Source organism: Salmo salar, chromosome 14, assembly GCF_965601325.2.
Source record: "Salmo salar chromosome 14, fSalSal1, whole genome shotgun sequence".
NCBI lineage: Eukaryota > Metazoa > Chordata > Actinopteri > Salmoniformes > Salmonidae > Salmo > Salmo salar.
The window spans coordinates 107,753,778-107,774,410 of NC_138304.1; the positions used below are offsets into that span (position 1 = coordinate 107,753,778).

The window sequence follows — 20,633 nt, forward strand, 5'->3', positions numbered from 1 at the left end:
GCGTCTGTCCTATATCTAGGACATATGAAAGCTGGACAAATCAAACCCCTTATTTTTGTTGGCAAAAAACTACCTCCATACTTCCATTTGTTTGTATGGGTTTCATTTAGACCCGTGACACTTGTGTAGAGCAAAACATTGTGTTCGTGAGAGTCTCTCCTTTCCATAGTGGGGTCATAATACTTTATGACCCGGGCGGACGCCACAGACGTTTTCGCGAGAAGATCGATTTTTCGGGACGTCTCGTCTGACAAACACCGCTGTGCCTCGGCCACCTTCCACCGCAGATGCGGAAGGCAAACATCGGTGGATTCTGTGGATTGAGAGACGGCTCACGCAAAAAAAAAAATAAAAAAAATATCTGCTTAAAATGGACAGATTTTGATGGGGATTTTGTTGTCATTTCGATTGATGCACGGGTGTGTCAATAGACCCTTAAGGACACTTCGTAACACAACAAAATGCAGGAAAAGTGAAGGGGTGTTAATAGTTTCTGAAGGCAACTGGACAACGTTACTATTCAGATGGTATTACAGTCAAACAAAAAAAGGGAGCAATGAAACCAAGAAATCTGTATAAAAATATATGTATAATAATGGGAAAAGAGAAGAAGAGTGGCAGGGTATTCGAACAATCAAGCTAAGGTAACAATCTCCAAGGCGGTTTAAAACTTCAGTTGATCAATGCATAATAATAATAATAATAATAATAATAATCTCCTACAAAGGCAGACGGTCTTTAGCGTCACGTAGAAGACAATATCCGTGTTTCTCCTTCTGTTAGTGCCGGGTCGAGGTTGGAACGTCTCCTTCTGTTAGTGCCGGGTCGAGGTTAGAACGTCTCCTTCTGTTAGTGCCGGGTCGAGGTTAGAAAGTCTCCTTCTGTTAGTGCCGGGTCGAGGTTGGAAAGTCTCCTCTGTTAGTGCCGGGTCGAGGTTAGAAAGTCTCCTTCTGTTAGTGCCGGGTCGAGGTTAGAAAGTCTCCTTCTGTTAGTGCCGGGTCGAGGTTAGAACGTCTCCTTCTGTTAGTGCCGGGTCGAGGTTAGAAAGTCTCCTTCTGTTAGTGCCGGGTCGAGGTTAGAAAGTCTCCTTCTGTTAGTGCCGGGTCGAGGTTAGAACGTCTCCTTCTGTTAGTGCCGGGTCGAGGTTGGAAAGTCTCCTTCTGTTAGTGCCGGGTCGAGGTTAGAACGTCTCCTTCCGTTAGTGCCGGGTCGAGGTTAGAACGTCTCCTTCTGTTAGTGCCGGGTCGAGGTTAGAACGTCTCCTTCTGTTAGTGCCGGGTCGAGGTTAGAACGTCTCCTTCTGTTAGTGCCGGGTCGAGGTTAGAACGTCTCCTTCTGTTAGTGCCGGGTCGAGGTTAGAACGTCTCCTTCTGTTAGTGCCGGGTCGAGGTTAGAACGTCTCCTTCTGTCAGTGCCGGGTCGAGGTTGGAACGTCTCCTTCTGTTAGTGCCGGGTCGAGGTTAGAACGTCTCCTTCTGTTAGTGCCGGGTCGAGGTTAGAACGTCTCCTTCTGTTAGTGCCGGGTCGAGGTTAGAACGTCTCCTTCCGTTAGTGCCGGGTCGAGGTTAGAACGTCTCCTTCTGTTAGTGCCGGGTCGAGGTTGGAAAGTCTCCTCTGTAAATCAGGAAGACTCTTCAGATGGCGATCTAGAGGAGAAGAGGTTGTCCAGGACAGGATGTATATATATAAAATCTGTGTTGCGGAGAATCCAGATATATAAAAAATAAAAAAAACGGAATTCAACAATATTCCAACATTTATTGAACATTCATTAATATTCTCAACATTACTATATAAAAAGACATGAATAAAATGCATCAGTGATTCATATTTATGAAGAGGCAACAGGACGGCCCGTCTGTGTGTGTTCGCGCATTTGTCTACCACTTTATGTAGCTGTTAGCGATGATGCTAATGCAATGTCCACCGTCTTCTTGGTAGATGGTAAACCTCCCCCCCCCCCCCCCCCCTCCCCAAAAAACCCCCTTCTCAATTAAATGTTAACTACAAACAGTAGCCTATTCCGAATTGGCAGAATGATATGTTTATTTGCAACAATCCAGTGGCCAATTGTTTTGCAAACTCTTCCATCATATGAACGCTAGAGTATCATCGCTTATCAAACAGTCTATTGCTGGTGTGCACTTGCATCGAAAATTATATATTTGTTTATTTTTTCCCCCAGACCTCAAGTGGTCTTCTGACGTAGTTTAAGCATCGTTCCAGACTTAGAACCAAAACTAAAATTGGATGTTTTATTTTTTTTTTTAAAAGTGTGATTTTGAGAACAAACCCCCCCCCCCCAAAAAAAAACAGGGAAAAACAAAATGGAGTAAACAGAAATGGGGAAAAACCTACACGGAATCAGACAAAAACAAAAATCTTGGGTCAAATTTGCATCCAGATGAGTCAATGAGCCATATTGACAGAGCCTGAGAATAGACCAGCCCAGCAAGACCCCGAGGTTAAGTTGTCCTCTCCTGCTTTAGTCCACATCCAGGTCCATGTCCAGTTCAGTGCTCAGGTTGAGGTAGAAGAACGCGTACACACAGAGCATGAAAACCAGGACGGCTAAGATGACCAGGAAAGCATCCTGCAATCACAGAAAGGGGAGGGACATGTATATAGTTAAAAAAAAAAGAGGCAATCTGCAATTTTTAAATAATGTTATACAGTGAGTATACTTTCCATGACATAGAATGACCAGGTGAAAACTACGATCCCTTCCGTGTTAAATCCATTTCAAATCAGTGTAGATGAAGGGGAGGATGACAGGTTAAAGAAGGATTTTTTAAGCCTTGAGACAATTGAGACATGGATTGTGTTTGTGTGCCATTCAGAGGGTGAATGGGAAAGACAAAAAGATTAAAGTGTCTTTGAACGGGGTTTGGTAGTAGGTGCCCAGGGGGACCGGTTTGAGTGTCAAGAACTGCAACGCTGCCGGGTTTTTTCACATACACATGGGGAAACTGTTGAATCAAGAATGGTCCACCACCCAAAGGACATCCAGTCATCTCGACACAACTGTGGGGAAACATTGGAGTCAACATGGGGCCAGCATCCCTGTGGAACGAAATCGACACCGGGTCTGCCCTGACTAACTGAGGCTGTTGAGGGTAAAAGGGGGAGCGGGGGTTGCAAGTCAATATTAGGAAGGTGTTCCTAATGTATAGTATACTCAGTGTATATCCATTGATCCCTCATGAGTTAAACTGTCGTACCTAAAGTTAAGGTACAAAGACCACATGGATTTATAAAAAAGAGGGGTGACAAACATCTGGAAAGAACATTTTGAAAAACGACACCGAAATAAAAACAAAATCTAAATCCGATTTAAGGAAAAACTTCTAAAATATTAGAATCAATCAAAAACCTAAATTTTTTCCCAATTCCACATGAGGAATTAGCACTTAAGATCAAATCACTAAAAATATTGTGGTTTTAACGGCATCACAAAAATGAGATGGTGAACAACAGCAAAGTGCTGTGCTGAAGTTATTCAACCCCGTATTGATCTGAGGCTGTTAACCCCGAAACTAATATAGAGGTCAATATTAATACTGTATCACACAGTTATTCAACCCCGTATTGATCTGAGGCTGTTAACCCCGAATCACAACTAATATAGAGGTCAATATTAATACTGTATCACACAGTTATTCAACCCCGTATTGATCTGAGGCTGTTAACCCCGAAACTAATATAGAGGTCAATATTAATACTGTATCACACAGTTATTCAACCCCGTATTGATCTGAGGCTGTTAACCCCGAACTAATATAGAGGTCAATATTAATACTGTATCACACAGTTATTCAACCCCGTATTGATCTGAGGCTGTTAACCCCGCACAACTAATATAGAGGTCAATATTAATACTGTGTCCACAGTTATTCAACCCCGTATTGATCTGAGGCTGTTAACCCCGAATCACAACTAATATAGAGGTCAATATTAATACTGTGTCACACAGTTATTCAACCCCATATTGATCTGAGGCTGTTAACCCCGAATCACAACTAATATAGAGGTCAATATTAATACTGTGTCACACAGTTATTCAACCCCATATTAACCCCGAATCACAACTAATATAGAGGTCAATATTAATACTGTTTCACACAGTTATTCAACCCCGTATTGATCTGAGGCTGTTAACCCCGAATCACAACTAATATAGAGGTCAATATTAATACTGTTTCACACAGTTATTCAACCCCGTATTGATCTGAGGCTGTTAACCCCGAATCACAACTAATATAGTGGTCAATATTAATACTGTATCACACAGTTATTCAACCCCGTATTGATCTGAGGCTGTTAACCCCGAATCACAACTAATATAGAGGTCAATATTAATACTGTATCACACAGTTATTCAACCCCGTATTGATCTGAGGCTGTTAACCCCGAAACTAATATAGAGGTCAATATTAATACTGTATCACACAGTTATTCAACCCCATATTAACCCCGAATCACAACTAATATAGAGGTCAATATTAATACTGTTTCACACAGTTATTCAACCCCGTATTGATCTGAGGCTGTTAACCCCGAATCACAACTAATATAGAGGTCAATATTAATACTGTGTCACACAGTTATTCAACCCCATATTAACCCCGAATCACAACTAATATAGAGGTCAATATTAATACTGTTACACAGTTATTCAACCCCGTATTGATCTGAGGCTGTTAACCCCGAATCACAACTAATATAGAGGTCAATATTAATACTGCATCACACAGTTATTCAACCCCATATTAACCCTGAATCACAACTAATATAGAGGTCAATATTAATACTGTATCACACAGTTATTCAACCCCGTATTGATCTGAGGCTGTTAACCCCGAATCACAACTAATATAGAGGTCAATATTAATACTGTTTCACACAGTTATTCAACCCCGTATTGATCTGAGGCTGTTAACCCCGAAACTAATATAGAGGTCAATATTAATACTGTATCACACAGTTATTCAACCCCATATTGATCTGAGGCTGTTAACCCCGAAACTAATATAGTGGTCAATATTAATACTGTTTCACACAGTTATTCAACCCCGTATTGATCTGAGGCTGTTACCCCGAATCACAACTAATATAGAGGTCAATATTAATACTGTATCACACAGTTATTCAACCCCGTATTGATCTGAGGCTGTTAACCCCGAATCACAACTAATATAGAGGTCAATATTAATACTGTGTCACACAGTTATTCAACCCCATATTAACCCCGAATCACAACTAATATAGAGGTCAATATTAATACTGTTTCACACAGTTATTCAACCCCGTATTGATCTGAGGCTGTTAACCCCGAATCACAACTAATATAGAGGTCAATATTAATACTGCTTCACACAGTTATTCAACCCCATATTAACCCTGAATCACAACTAATATAGAGGTCAATATTAATACTGTGTCACACAGTTATTCAACCCCATATTAACCCTGAATCACAACTAATATAGTGGTCAATATTAATACTGTTTCACACAGTTATTCAACCCCATATTGATCTGAGGCTGTTAACCCCGAATCACAACTAATATAGTGGTCAATATTAATACTGTGTCACAGTTATTCAACCCCATATTAACCCCGAATCACAACTAATATAGAGGTCAATATTAATACTGTGTCACAGTTATTCAACCCCATATTAACCCTGAATCACAACTAATATAGAGGTCAATATTAATACTGTATCACACAGTTATTCAACCCCATATTAACCCCGAATCACAACTAATATAGAGGTCAATATTAATACTGTGTCACACAGTTATTCAACCCCATATTAACCCCGAATCACAACTAATATAGAGGTCAATATTAATACTGTTTCACACAGTTATTCAACCCCATATTAACCCCGAATCACAACTAATATAGAGGTCAATATTAATACTGTTTCACACAGTTATTCAACCCCATATTAACCCCGAATCACAACTAATATAGAGGTCAATATTAATACTGTATCACACAGTTATTCAACCCCATATTAACCCCGAATCACAACTAATATAGAGGTCAATATTAATACTGTATCACAGAGTTATTCAACCCCATATTAACCCCGAATCACAACTAATATAGAGGTCAATATTAATACTGTGTCACAGTTATTCAACCCCATATTAACCCTGAATCACAACTAATATAGAGGTCAATATTAATACTGTGTCACACAGTTATTCAACCCCATATTAACCCCGAATCACAACTAATATAGAGGTCAATATTAATACTGTGTCACACAGTTATTCAACCCCATATTAACCCCGAATCACAACTAATATAGAGGTCAATATTAATACTGTATCAAACATTTATTCAACCTCATATTGATCTGAGGCAGTTAACCCAGAATCACAACTAATATAGAGGTCAATATTAATACTGTATCACACAGTTATTCAACCCCATATTAACCCCGAATCACAACTAATATAGAGGTCAATATTAATACTGTATCACAGACAGGCCAAGGCTGATGGGTAGATCAGAGACAGGGAGGAATGACAGGCCAAGGCTGATGGGTAGGTCAGAGACAGGGTGGAATGACAGGCCAAGGCTGATGGGTAGGTCAGAGACAGGGTGGAATGACAGGCCAAGGCTGATGATGAGTAGGTCAGAGACAGGGAGGAATGACAGGCCAAGGCTGATGAGTAGGTCAGAGACAGGGAGGAATGACAGGCCAAGGCTGATGATGAGTAGGTCAGAGACAGGGAGGAATGACAGGCCAAGGCTGATGATGAGTAGGTCAGAGACAGGGAGGAATGACAGGCCAAGGCTGATGGGTAGGTCAGAGACAGGGTGGAATGACAGGCCAAGGCTGATGAGTAGGTCAGAGACAGGGAGGAATGACAGGCCAAGGATAATGGGTAGATCAGAGACAGGGTGGAATGACAGGCCAAGGCTGATGGGTAGATCAGAGACAGGGTGGAATGACAGGCCAAGGCTGATGGGTAGGTCAGAGACAGGGTGGAATGACAGGCCAAGGCTGATGGGTAGGTCAGAGACAGGGTGGAATGACAGGCCAAGGCTGATGGGTAGGTCAGAGACAGGGTGGAATGACAGGCCAAGGCTGATGGGTAGATCAGAGACAGGGAGGAATGACAGGCCAAGGCTGATGATGAGTAGGTCAGAGACAGGGAGGAATGACAGGCCAAGGCTGATGATGAGTAGGTCAGAGACAGGGAGGATTGACAGGCCAAGGCTGATGATGAGTAGGTTAGAGACAGGGAGGATTGACAGGCCAAGGCTGATGATGAGTAGGTTAGAGACAGGGAGGAATGACAGGCCAAGGCTGATGGGTAGATCAGAGACAGGGTGGAATGACAGGTCAAGGCTGATGATGAGTAGGTCAGAGACAGGGAGGAATGACAGGCCAAGGCTGATGGGTAGGTCAGAGACAGGGAGGAATGACAGGCCAAGGCTGATGATGAGTAGGTCAGAGACAGGGTGGAATTACAGGCCAAGGCTGATGAGTAGGTCAGAGAGGGAGGAATGACAGGCCAAGGCTGATGATGAGTAGGTCAGAGACAGGGAGGAATGACAGGCCAAGGCTGATGGGTAGGTCAGAGACAGGGTGAAATGACAGGCCAAGGCTGACGATGAATAGGTCAGAGACATGAGTTACCTCTGCTGCAGAGGATAAGTTCATTAGAGTAACCAGCCTCAGAAATTGCAGCCCAAATAAATGCTTCAGAGTTCAAGTAACAGACACATCTCAACATCAACTGTTCAGAGGAGACTGCGTGGTTCAGGCCTTCATGGTCAAATTGCTGCCAAGAAACCACTACTAAAGGACACCAATAAGAAGAAGAGACTTGCTTGGGCCAAGAAACACGAGCAATGGACATTAGACCGGTGGAAATCTGTCCAGAGATTTTTGGTTCCAACCGCCGTGTCTTTGTGAGACACAGAGAGGTGAACGGATGATCTCTGCATGTGTGGTTCCCACCGTGAAGCATGGAGGAAGAGGTGTGATGGTGTGGGGGTGCTTTGCTGGTAACACTGTCTGTGATTTATTTAGAATTCAAGGCACACTTAACCAGCATGGCTACCACAGCATTCTGCAGAGATACGCCATCCCATCTGGTTTGCGCTTAGTGGGACTATCATTTGTTTTTCAACAGGACTATGACCCAACACACCTCCAGGCTGTGTAAGGACTATTTGACCAAGAAGGAGAGTGATGTAGTGCTGCATCAGATGACCTGGCCTCCACAATCACCCGACCTCAACCCAATTGAGATGGTTTGGGATGAGTTGGACCACAAGATGAAGGAAATGCAGCAAACAAGTGCTCAGCATATGTGGGAACTCCTTCAAGACTGTTGGAAATGCATTCCTCATGAAGCTGGTTGAGAGAATGCCTAGAGTGTGCAAAGCTGTCATCAAGGCAAAGGGTGGCTACTTTGAAAAATCAAAAATATAAAAACACTTTTTGGTTACTAGATGATTCCATGTCTGTTATTTCATAGTTTTGACGTCTTCACTATTATTCTACAATGTAGAAATAAGTAGAAATAAAGAAAACCCCTTGAATGACTGTTGACTTGTATATCAAACATTAGAAGGAAACAGTGGATTCTATAGATCTACATCAGATCTGTGTGGAATAACTTGAACAACAAGCACTACCTACTCAAAACCACAATCTGATCAAAGAAAAACTTATATTAGAATCAACAATCAAAACCTACTTTATTTTCCAATTTCAGAACTAACCCCTCTTTTACGCTGCTGCTACTCTCTGTTTATCATATATGCATAGTCACTTTAACTATACATTCATGTACATACTACCTCCATTGGGCCGACCAACCAGTGCTCCCGCACATTGGCTAACCGGGCTATCTGCATTGTGTCCCGCCACCCACCACCCGCCAACCCCTCTTTTACGCTGCTGCTACTCTCTGTTCATCATATATGCATAGTCACTTTAACCATACCTACATGTACATGGTACCTCAATCAGCCTGACTAACTGGTGTCTGTATGTAGCCTCGCTACTGTATATAGCCTGTCATTTTACTGTTGTTTTATTTCTTTACCTACCTATTGTTCACCTAATACCTTTTTTGCACTGTTGGTTAGAGCCTGTAAGTAAGCATTTCACTGTGAGGTCTACAACCTGTTGTACTCAGCGCCCGTGACAAATAAACTTTGATTTGATAAAAAGGTGAAATCACTAAAAACAAAAACAAAATGTTTGTTTTTGACAGCATCAAAAATGAGAAGCTGAAAAAAAACAGCACTAAGCTGCAAGGTGCTCATGTTATTCAACTTTCGTATGTTGAATAAAGAAATCGAATGGCCTTTCTTCCAAAACACTATTGACTACATTTACACCCCACATCTTGGGTCAAATTTGCATCCAGATGAGTCAATGAGCCATATTGACAGAGAAACACACACACAATAATTGATAGATTATGTAACAAAATAAAAATGGGAAAATATTTGCTTGTTTTATTGATATAAAAAAAATAAAAAAATAATAACAATAATAATAAAGGACTATTTTATAGACTTATTCAAAAGAGGTATAAGGGGAAAGTTTGATTTAATAAAATCAAATGTATTCGGAAAACCAAGTGCGGAGTTCAAATTCTAGTTCTACACTCAGAGAGTATTTGATAGTATTATCTAGTTCATTGCGCTGTATGGATGTGAGGTATCATAGCTACACTAAAAATGGGACAAGCATCCAACAGAGATATTGTAGAAATATTTGAAAAAACACCAACAAATGCATGTAGGGCCGAATTAGGCCGGGCTACGTTGACAGACATCCACTCCAAAAAAAAAGAGCTCTAAATATCTTGATGCATCTGAAATATAGTCTTGAATCTAGTTCATAATATCATACCACAGTATTTTGTGTCACTGGCCTACACACACACACACACACACACACACACACACACACACACCACACACACACACACACACACACACACACACACACACACACACACACACACACACACAAACCCCATAGTGTCAAAGCGGGATTATGTTTTTATAAATGTTTATAATTATTTTTTATTTTTTTTAAGTATTCAACCCCTTGTTATGGCAAGCCTAAATAAATTCAGGAGTACTCATTTCAATGACTACCTCATCTCTGTACCCCACACATACGATTATCTATAAGGCAGTGAATTTCAAAACACACCCAAAGAACAGGGAGGTTTTCCATGAAAGAAGGGCACCTATTGGTAGATGGGTAAAAAAATAAATAGAGACATTGAATATCCCTTTTAGCACAGTGAAGTTATTAATTACACTTTGGATGGTGTATCAATACACCCAGTCACTACAAAGATACAGGCGTCCTTCCTAACTCAGTTGCCAGAGAGGAAGGAAACTGCTCAGGGATTTCACCATGAGGCCAATGGTGACTTTAAAACAGTTACAGAGTTGAATGGCTGTGATAGGAGAGAACTGAGGATGGATCAACAACATTGTAGTTACTCAACAATACTAACCTAAATGACAGAGCGAAAAGAAAGCCTGCACAGAATAAAAATATTCCAAAACATTAATCCTGTTTACAATAATGAACTAAAGTAATACTGCAAACAATCTGTCAAAGAAATGTACTTTATGTCCTGAATACAAAGTATTATTTTTGGGGCAATTCCAACATGGTGACCATTAGTTAAATATGTTTCATCATGTGATAGATAGATAAACAAACTAATGGTCACACTATTCTTTGGATGTACATCATTACGTTATTCTTTGACTTATTTTGAACACAAACACTTAATAACCTCCACATAATAATATGGTGGAGGGTTGGCGTGTGGAAGCGGAACTAAACACTATGGGGAAATAGCAGCCATCTTGTTCCATTTTGGTTTTTTTGGCGCTGATCTTAACTTTTCTTGTACGCAATGTTTCCTATGACCGAAAAAAGCTTCTGGACATCAGAACAGCGATCACTCACCTCCACTTGGATGAGGATTTCTACATAAATGAGTCGACGGCGAAGGACAAACTTACTCATCCTGGGCGGCCAGGCCCAAATCCCCGACCCTCATCCTGGACGGCCAGGCCCAAATCCCCGACCCTCATCCTGGACGGCCAGGCCCAAATCCCCGACCCTCATCCTGGGCGGCCAGGCCCAAATCCCCGACCCTCATCCTGGACGGCCAGGCCCAAATCCCCGACCCTCATCCTGGGCGGCCAGGCCCAAATCCCCGACCCTCATCCTGGGCGGCCAGGCCCAAATCCCCGACCCTCATCCTGGGCGGCCAGGCCCAAATCCCCGACCCTCATCCTGGGCGGCCAGGCCCAAATCCCCGACCCTCATCCTGGACGGCCAGGCCCAAATCCCCGACCCTCATCCTGGGCGGCCAGGCCCAAATCCCCGACCCTCATCCTGGGCGGCCAGGCCCAAATCCCCGACATTCGAAAAAGGAAAAAGGCAGCGTTACAGAGGCCGGCATACGGAACACCTGATGAGACCACGTTAGCAAGTTGATAAAGCACCCATGCCCTCCGTTCTATTGGCCAACGTGCAATCACTGGAGAATAAACTGGACGAGCTCTGTGGAGACCATCCTATCAACGGGATCTGAATAACTGTAATATCCTGTTTTTCTCAGAGTCGTGGCTGAACAAAGATGTTTTTTTTTTCTATATGTAGCATGGTTGCTCATGGTGATGAGGTATCTTCAGAACCAGTGGATACCCTGTTTCATATCCCACGTGTTACATTGGCGCCCAACATCGAGCAGTCTCTCGTGGGTGAAGAGGTAAAAAGGGGGGGGGGGGGGGGTGAATCCAGCAGACATGAGTCGGGCATGGTTACTCGTGGTCACATGATGTGGTAGCCCTTCCTGCGTACTTCAAAACCAGTGTCTGTATTTTCAGACAACAGGGAGTTTCCTCTTGGTTTAATGGTCTAAGACGTCGGCTGCTCCCATGCGAAGCCCGGGTTCGAATCCCGGGTTCGTATCCCGGGTTCGAATCCCGCGTTTCACATCGACAGGACGGCTGCGTCGGGTAAACTCAAGGGGGGCGCGGTCTCCAATAATACATTTTTTTTTTTGTCAATGTTACTTTTTTGGGCGACCCGACCATATTCAGATAGAAATGTGCATTATAGATCTATCATTCTCGTTGAAAGCCAGTCTAAGAATTGGTAGATCTACGCTGTGCGCTATTTCTGTTTTTGCATCTTTTACTTTAGATTTTGTACACCAGCTTCAAAACAGCTCAAAATACTATATTGTAGAAAATAGTAAAAATAAAGAAAAACCCTTGAATGAGTCGGTGTTGAAACGTTTGACCGGATCTGTACTTATTTATGAAACCGCATTGAACGGATGTGGGTGGATCGATGTCTACATATGGGTGCAAATTAAAAACACAAAAAAGCTCTGAGGCTGATATGTAAAACTTAAAAAAAAAAGAAAAAAAAAGAGCAGTGTTTCTTTTCTCTCAACTATACTGAACAAAAATATTACATTTCTTATAATGCAATAAAACTGACATCATTTCTACCAGCATGTCACCTATGCAACTAGAGGCCAAAAAAATACAAAAATAAACCTCTAGATCACCTTTACTCCACGAACAGCGACGAATACAAAGCCCTCACCTCTTCCCGAATTTGGCAAATCTCACCATAAAAATCTATCCTCCTGATTCCTGCCTACAAGTGGATATTAAGCTACAGGACTGTTTCAATAGCAGAATGAAATATGTTCCAAGATTCATTCAATGGCATTGAGGATTTTACCAGCTCAAGTCACCGGCTTCATCAATAAGTGAAATCAACAACGTCGTCCCAAAAGTGACCGTACGTACATATCCCAACCAGAAGCCATGGATTACAGGCAACATCCGCGCTGAGCTAAAAGCTAGAGCTACCACTTTCAAGGAGCGGGACACACTTATAAGAAATCCTGCTATGCCCTCCGCCGAACAATCAAAACAGGCAAAGCGTCAATACAGCACTAAGATTGAATCCTACTACACCGGCTCTGACACTGGTCGCATGGTGTAGTAAGGGAAACCCAGCCGTGAGCTGGCCAGTGATGCGAGCCTACCAGACGAGCTAAATGCCTTCTATGCTCACTTCAAGGCAATTAACACTGAACCATACGAGAGCATTTTCAACTTCTCCCTGACCCAGTCTGTAATACCTACATGTTTCAAGCAGACAACAATAGTCCCTGTGCATAAGAATACCAAGGTAACATGTCTAAATGACTTTCGCCCCATAGCACTCACACACAATACATTGCTCTGGCAACAGCCATTAATTCCAATAAAGCATTTACTGAATTGAATTGAGAGAAAGAGAGAGAGACCACAGAAGGTGGGTTCCCGCTCCTTGGCTCCCCGAACAACATCACACCACCTGGTCACTGCACAGCAGCTCTCGCAGTATGCCAAGATCCACCAGCTCTATGGAGCAGCTGGCCCAGGCCTACCTGCCTGCCTGCCTGCCTGCCTGCCACACACACACACACACACACACACACACACACACACACGCTCTGGGCTCCAGGACAGCCTGTCTGCCCGCCTGGCTGCACGGCCAGCTGGAGCCCTAGGAGACAGCAGCTGCAGTGGAGACCAGAACACACGGAGAGGAGTCCTCAAATCGTCTCACACAATAACAGGCCCAACAAAGCAGCAACTGTCAAGCGAGAGAGAGTGGTGTTCCCCAAAATCAGGCTAACAGTGTAATAAAAAACATTAAGCCCATAGCCTCAAAGACAAACAGGAAGATGACCCTTCTAAAAGAAATATAAAAACATGATTTCTGCAGTGTTAAAATACTATATTGAAGGGGAGGCCATATCCATTCCATTATCCACATTTCAATCCAATATTTCGGTATGGCTTTAAGTGGTTTCCATCTTCCTACCAGAGGAATATTTAATCCGATTCCCTTTGATATTCTCCCCATTCCAGTTGATCAGATGCATCATTTACTAAGAACATTGGTATTTCACGATATGGACTAATCTAGACTAATCTAATGGGATTAAGGGAATGCTTGATGAAGACCAGTATAAACAAACTTTAACATGACCCGCGGGTCAGGGTCGGCCGTTCCGGTGTGGTCGGATACCCATGACACATAGAACTAATAACATTTAATTGGATGTTACAGTTCAGGAAGTAGAAGGGTTCCCCTGCATTCCGTCCCGGTCGGGTGGTGGTTCCCCTGCATTCCGTCCCGGTCGGGTGGTGGTTCCCCTGCATTCCGTCCCGGTCGGGTGGTGGTTCCCCTGCATTCCGTCCCGGTCGGGTGGTGGTTCCCCTGCATTCCGTCCCGGTCGGGTGGTGGTTCCCCTGCATTCCGTCCCGGTCGGGTGGTGGTTCCCCTGCATTCCGTCCCGGTAGTGGTAGTGGTTAGTAGAGTTTTGTGTGAATCAGGCCTTCATGGTCAAATTGCTGCAGTCTCCTCTGAACAGTTGATGTTGAGATGTGTCTGTTACTTGAACTCTGTGAAGCATTTATTTGGGATGCAATTTCTGAGGCTGGTAACTCTAATGAACTGATCCTCTGCAGCAGAGGTGACTCTGGGTCTTCCTTTCCTGTGGCTGTCCTCACAAGAGCCAGTTTCATCATAGCACTTGATGGTTTTTGCGACTACACTTGAAGAAACTTTCAAAGTTCTTGTAATTTTCCATATTGAGTGACCTTCATGCCTTAAAGTAATGATGAACTGTCGTTTCTCTTTGCTTATTTGAGCTGTTCTTGCCATAATATGGACTTGGTCTTTTACCAAATAGGGCTATCTTCTGTATACCACCCCTACCTTGTCACAACACAACTAATTGGCTCAAACTCATTAAGGCACAAAAGTCCACAAATTAACCTGAACAAGGCACACCTGTTCATTGAAATGCATTCCAGGTGACTACGTCATGAAGCTGGTTGAGAGAACGCCAAGAGTATGCAAAGCTGTCCTAATACTTTTTTGGTCACAACATTTCATGTGTTGTTTCATAGTTTTTATATCTTCACTATTATAATACAATGTAGAAAATAGTAAAAATAAAGAAAAACCCTTGAATGGAAAGCATTTAAAAACCTAGATTTTTTTCCCCCACATTTTGTTACGTTACAGCCTTATTCTAAAATGGATGAAATAGTTTTTTCTACACACACACACACACACACACTACCCCATAATGACAAAGCAAAAGTCCGGGCAACTCGAGGAGACTTGTCCCGAGCCACTGCTGCATTGTTTTGACTGTGAGCTTAGGGTCGTTGTCCAGTTGGAAGGTTAACCTTTGTCCCAGTCTGAGCACGTTTTCATCAACGATCTCTGTGCCTTCCTGTCAATATATTGAAGAAAGGAAAATGATAAGCAAAAACAAATTGATGGAAGAGTCACCATACCACTACGCCAGTCGGGGAGTTTTAATGGAGACATGGAAGCTTTAGTTATTAGCAAATCCAACCACAAAAGGAACAAAAGACAAAACATCCTCAAAACTCCTGATCGCACAAGAGTGGTCCCGTGTGGCTCAAGTTGGTAGAGCATGGTGTTTGCAACGCCAGGGTTGTGGGTTTGATTCACACGGGGGACCAGTACGGAAAAAAAAAAGAAAAAAAAATGTATGAAATGCATTCACTACTGTAAGTCGCTCTGGATAAGAGCGTCTGCTAAATTACTAAAATGTAAGAGTAACATTTATATACACCCAGGAGAGGAGACCGAAAAAAGGAGAGTGCACAGACAACACCCACCCAGCAACTCAACCCCGCTCTCATCAATATGGAAGGTGACTGAATTCCGCCAAGGTTTCTCAGGGTTCTCAGGGTTCCACCGCCAAGGTTTCTCAGGGTTCTCAGGGTTCCACCGCCAAGGTTTCTCAGGGTTCTCAGGGTTCCACCGCCAAGGTTTCTCAGGGTTCCACCGCCAAGGTTTCTCAGGGTTCTCAGGGTTCCACCGCCAAGGTTTCTCAGGGTTCCACCGCCAAGGTTTCTCAGGGTTCCCCAAAGAATGTAAGAGGCGCGCTGTGCCACCTTGTGGACTGGTATAATAATAAAACATTTTTTTTTTAACTTTATTTGTTAATAACCAGGTTTCCATCCAACCATGTCATGTGGATGAATTACACGGGAAAGTAATTGCAGGGCTGATGGAAACATGAAATACGATTTTTATAAATGCAGACAGACAATTTGTTTCTGTAAAATTAATTATACGGGATCGGTGTCGGTGGAAACGCCTTTATGCACAAATATCGATATAATAACTAACTATCATATCAAAGTAAACTAGGCAAGACATTGATTAACTCATTGGTCCCATCACAGTTTACTTACTTACTTACTAATGGCGCTCGTTTTTTTTAAATCATATGAGCAAAAAAAAGATTTCATTTTATTTGGAATGCTAAACCAGACAGGATTAAACATGACCTATTTATATAATGAATGAGTTTGGGACGCTGAAATTATACAACATTAAAGCATTAAACAGCTCATTAAAAGCTTCACTCATACATGAATTGGTTTGCCAGTGGATTATTAGGAAAGGCTTAGCCTTTACACAGACTGCAACTTCTCATTTGCCAATTTATCGAAAATGAAACTTGGTTCAACGCATCACCCCATACAAAGCTGGTTACAATTAATTTCATCCTCCAGAAAAAGACTGAACAAATAGTACAACAAATAGGTAGCCTAGTGGTTAGAGGGGGTTAGAGGGGGTTAGAGGGGGTTAGGCAGGTAGCCTAGTGGTTAGAGGGGGTTAGAGGGGGGGCAGGTAGCCTAGTGGTTAGAGGGGGTTAGAGGGGGGGTAGGGTAGCCTAGGGGTTAGAGGGGGTTAGAGGGGGTTAGAGGGGGGGGCAGGTAGCCTAGTGGTTAGAGGGGGTTAGAGGGGGGGGGCAGATAGCCTAGTGGTTAGAGGGGGTTAGAGGGGGGGGGGGCAGGTAGCCTAGTGGTTAGAGGGGGTTAGAGGGGGGGGGGGCAGGTAGCCTAGTGGTTAGAGGGGGTTAGAGGGGGAGGCAGGTAGCCTAGCGGTTAGAGGGGGTTAGAGGGGGGTAGGCAGGTAGCCTAGTGGTTAGAGGGGGTTAGAGGGGGAGGCAGGTAGCCTAGTGGTTAGAGGGGGTTAGAGGGGGGGGCAGGTAGCCTAGTGGTTAGAGGGGGTTAGAGGGGGGGGGCAGGTAGCCTAGTGGTTAGAGGGGGTTAGAGGGGGGGGGCAGGTAGCCTAGTGGTTAGAGGGGGTTAGAGGGGGGGACAGGTAGCCTAGTGGTTAGAGGGGGTTAGAGGGGGGGGGCAGGTAGCCTAGTGGTTAGAGGGGGTTAGAGGGGGGGGGCAGGTAGCCTAGTGGTTAGAGGGGGTTAGAGGGGGGGGCAGGTAGCCTAGTGGTTAGAGGGGGTTAGAGGGGGGGCAGGTAGCCTAGTGGTTAGAGGGGGTTAGAGGGGGGGGGGAAGGTAGCCTAGTGGTTAGAGGGGGTTAGAGGGGGGGGCAGGTAGCCTAGTGGTTAGAGGGGGTTAGAGGGGGGGGCAGGTAGCCTAGTGGTTAGAGGGGGTTAGAGGGGGGGGGGGCAGGTAGCCTAGTGGTTAGAGGGGGTTAGAGGGGGGGAGCAGGTAGCCTAGTGGTTAGAGGGGGTTAGAGGGGGTTAGAGGGGGTTAGGCAGGTAGCCTAGTGGTTAGAGGGGGTTAGAGGGGGTTAGAGGGGGGGCAGGTAGCCTAGTGGTTAGAGGGGGTTAGAGGGGGTTAGAGGGGGGGCAGGTAGCCTAGTGGTTAGAGGGGGTTAGAGGGGGGGCCAGGTAGCCTAGTGGTTAGAGGGGGTTAGAGGGGGGGCCAGGTAGCCTAGTGGTTAGAGGGGGTTAGAGGGGGGGGGCAGGTAGCCTAGTGGTTAGAGGGGGTTAGAGGGGGGGGGGCAGGTAGCCTAGTGGTTAGAGGGGGTTAGAGGGGGAGGCAGGTAGCCTAGTGGTTAGAGGGGGTTAGAGGGGGAGGCAGGTAGCCTAGTGGTTAGAGGGGGTTAGAGGGGGAGGCAGGTAGCCTAGTGGTTAGAGGGGGTTAGAGGGGGGTAGGCAGGTAGCCTAGTGGTTAGAGGGGGTTAGAGGGCGAGGCAGGTAGCCTAGTGGTTAGAGGGGGTTAGAGGGGGGGGGGCAGGTAGCCTAGTGGTTAGAGGGGGTTAGAGGGGGGGGGGCAGGTAGCCTAGTGGTTAGAGGGGGTTAGAGGGGGGGGGCAGGTAGCCTAGTGGTTAGAGGGGGTTAGAGGGGGGGCAGGTAGCCTAGTGGTTAGAGGGGGTTAGAGGGGGGGGGCAGGTAGCCTAGTGGTTAGAGGGGGTTAGAGGGGGGGGCAGGTAGCCTAGTGGTTAGAGGGGGTTAGAGGGGGGGGGCAGGTAGCCTAGTGGTTAGAGGGGGTTAGAGGGGGGGGCAGGTAGCCTAGTGGTTAGAGGGGGTTAGAGGGGGGGGCAGGTAGCCTAGTGGTTAGAGGGGGTTAGAGGGGGGGCAGGTAGCCTAGTGGTTAGAGGGGGTTAGAGGGGGGGGGCAGGTAGCCTAGTGGTTAGAGGGGGTTAGAGGGGGGAGGCAGGTAGCCTAGTGGTTAGAGGGGGGGGACAGGTAGCCTAGTGGTTAGAGGGGGGGGGCAGGTAGCCTAGTGGTTAGAGGGGGGAGGCAGGTAGCCTAGTGGTTAGAGGGGGTTAGAGGGGGGAGGCAGGTAGCCTAGTGGTTAGAGGGGGGAGGCAGGTAGCCTAGTGGTTAAAGGGGGGAGGCAGGTAGCCTAGTGGTTAGAGGGGGGAGGCAGGTAGCCTAGTGGTTAGAGGGGGGAGGCAGGTAGCCTAGTGGTTAGAGGGGGGGAGGCAGGTAGCCTAGTGGTTAGAGGGGGGGGGGCAGGTAGCCTAGTGGTTAGAGGGGGGAGGCAGGTAGCCTAGTGGTTAGAGGGGGGAGGCAGGTAGCCTAGTGGTTAGAGGGGGGAGGCAGGTAGCCTAGTGGTTAGAGGGGGGAGGCAGGTAGCCTAGTGGTTAGAGGGGGGGGGGGGGGGCAGGTAGCCTAGTGGTTAGAGGGGGGGGACAGCTAGCCTAGTGGTTAGAGGGGGGGGAGGCAGGTAGCCTAGTGGTTAGAGGGGGTTAGAGGGGGGAGGCAGGTAGCCTAGTGGTTAAAGGGGGGAGGCAGGTAGCCTAGTGGTTAAAGGGGGGAGGCAGGTAGCCTAGTGGTTAGAGGGGGGAGGCAGGTAGCCTAGTGGTTAGAGGGGGGAGGCAGGTAGCCTAGTGGTTAGAGGGGGGGGGGGCAGGTAGCCTAGTGGTTAGAGGGGGGAGGCAGGTAGCCTAGTGGTTAGAGGGGGGAGGCAGGTAGCCTAGTGGTTAGAGGGGGGAGGCAGGTAGCCTAGTGGTTAGAGGGGGGAGGCAGGTAGCCTAGTGGTTAGAGGGGGGAGGCAGGTAGCCTAGTGGTTAGAGGGGGGAGGCAGGTAGTCTAGTGGTTAGAGGGGGGGGCAGGTAGTCTAGTGGTTAGAGGGGGGAGGCAGGTAGCCTAGTGGTTAGAGGGGGGGGGGGGGGGGCAGGTAGCCTAGTGGTTAGAGGGGGGGGGGGGGGCGAGGTAGCCTAGTGGTTAGAGGGGGGGGCGGGGGGGAGGTAGCCTAGTGGTTAGAGGGGGGAGGCAGGTAGCCTAGTGGTTAGAGGGGGGGAGGCAGGTAGCCTAGTGGTTAGAGGGGGGGAGGCAGGTAGCCTAGTGGTTAGAGGGGGGGAGGCAGGTAGCCTAGTGGTTAGAAGGGGGAGGCAGGTAGCCTAGTGGTTAGAGGGGGAGGCAGGTAGCCTAGTGGTTAGAGGGGGAGGCAGGTAGTCTAGTGGTTAGAGGGGGTTAGAGGGGGGGGGGCAGGTAGCCTAGTGGTTAGAGGGGGGGGGGGGGCAGGTAGCCTAGTGGTTAGAGGGGGGGGGGGGGGGGGGGGGCAGGTAGCCTAGTGGTTAGAGGGGGGGGGGGGGCAGGTAGCCTAGTGGTTAGAGGGGGGGGGGGGCAGGTAGCCTAGTGGTTAGAGGGGGGGGGGGCAGGTAGCCTAGTGGTTAGAAGGGAGGCAGGTAGCCTAGTGGTTCGAGGGGAGGCAGGTAGCCTAGTGGTTAGAGGGGGAGGCAGGTAGCCTAGTGGTTAGAGGGGGGAGGCAGGTAGTCTAGTGGTTAGAGGGGGTTAGAGGGGGGGGGCAGGTAGCCTAGTGGTTAGAGGGGGTTAGAGGGGGGGGGGCAAGTAGCCTAGTGGTTAGAGGGGGGGGGGAGGCAGGTAGCCTAGTGGTTAGAGGGGGGGGGGGGCAGGTAGCCTAGTGGTTAGAGGGGGGGGGGGGGGGCAGGTAGCCTAGTGGTTAGAGGGGGTTAGAGGGGGGGGGCAGGTAGCCTAGTGGTTAGAGGGGGTTAGAGGGGGGGGCAGGTAGCCTAGTGGTTAGAGGGGGTTAGAGGGGGGGGGGGCAGGTAGCCTAGTGGTTAGAGGGGGTTAGAGGGGGGGAGCAGGTAGCCTAGTGGTTAGAGGGGGTTAGAGGGGGTTAGGCAGGTAGCCTAGTGGTTAGAGGGGGTTAGAGGGGGTTAGAGGGGGGGCAGGTAGCCTAGTGGTTAGAGGGGGTTAGAGGGGGTTAGAGGGGGGGGCAGGTAGCCTAGTGGTTAGAGGGGGTTAGAGG

General features: G+C 46.5%; 1 protein-coding gene across 1 annotated transcript in view; it reads right to left on the bottom strand.

The window, feature by feature from the left end:
* Nucleotides 1-1,738: 1,738 nt before the first annotated feature.
* The window catches only part of triqk (triple QxxK/R motif containing), a 64,749-nt gene continuing 45,854 nt past the window's right edge, over nucleotides 1,739-20,633 (bottom strand). Inside the window, exon 4 of the mRNA XM_014143274.3 lies at nucleotides 1,739-2,593. Coding sequence (XP_013998749.3) covers nucleotides 2,486-2,593 — 108 coding nt within the window. The 3' untranslated portion in view covers nucleotides 1,739-2,485. The remainder of the gene's footprint in view (nucleotides 2,594-20,633) is intronic.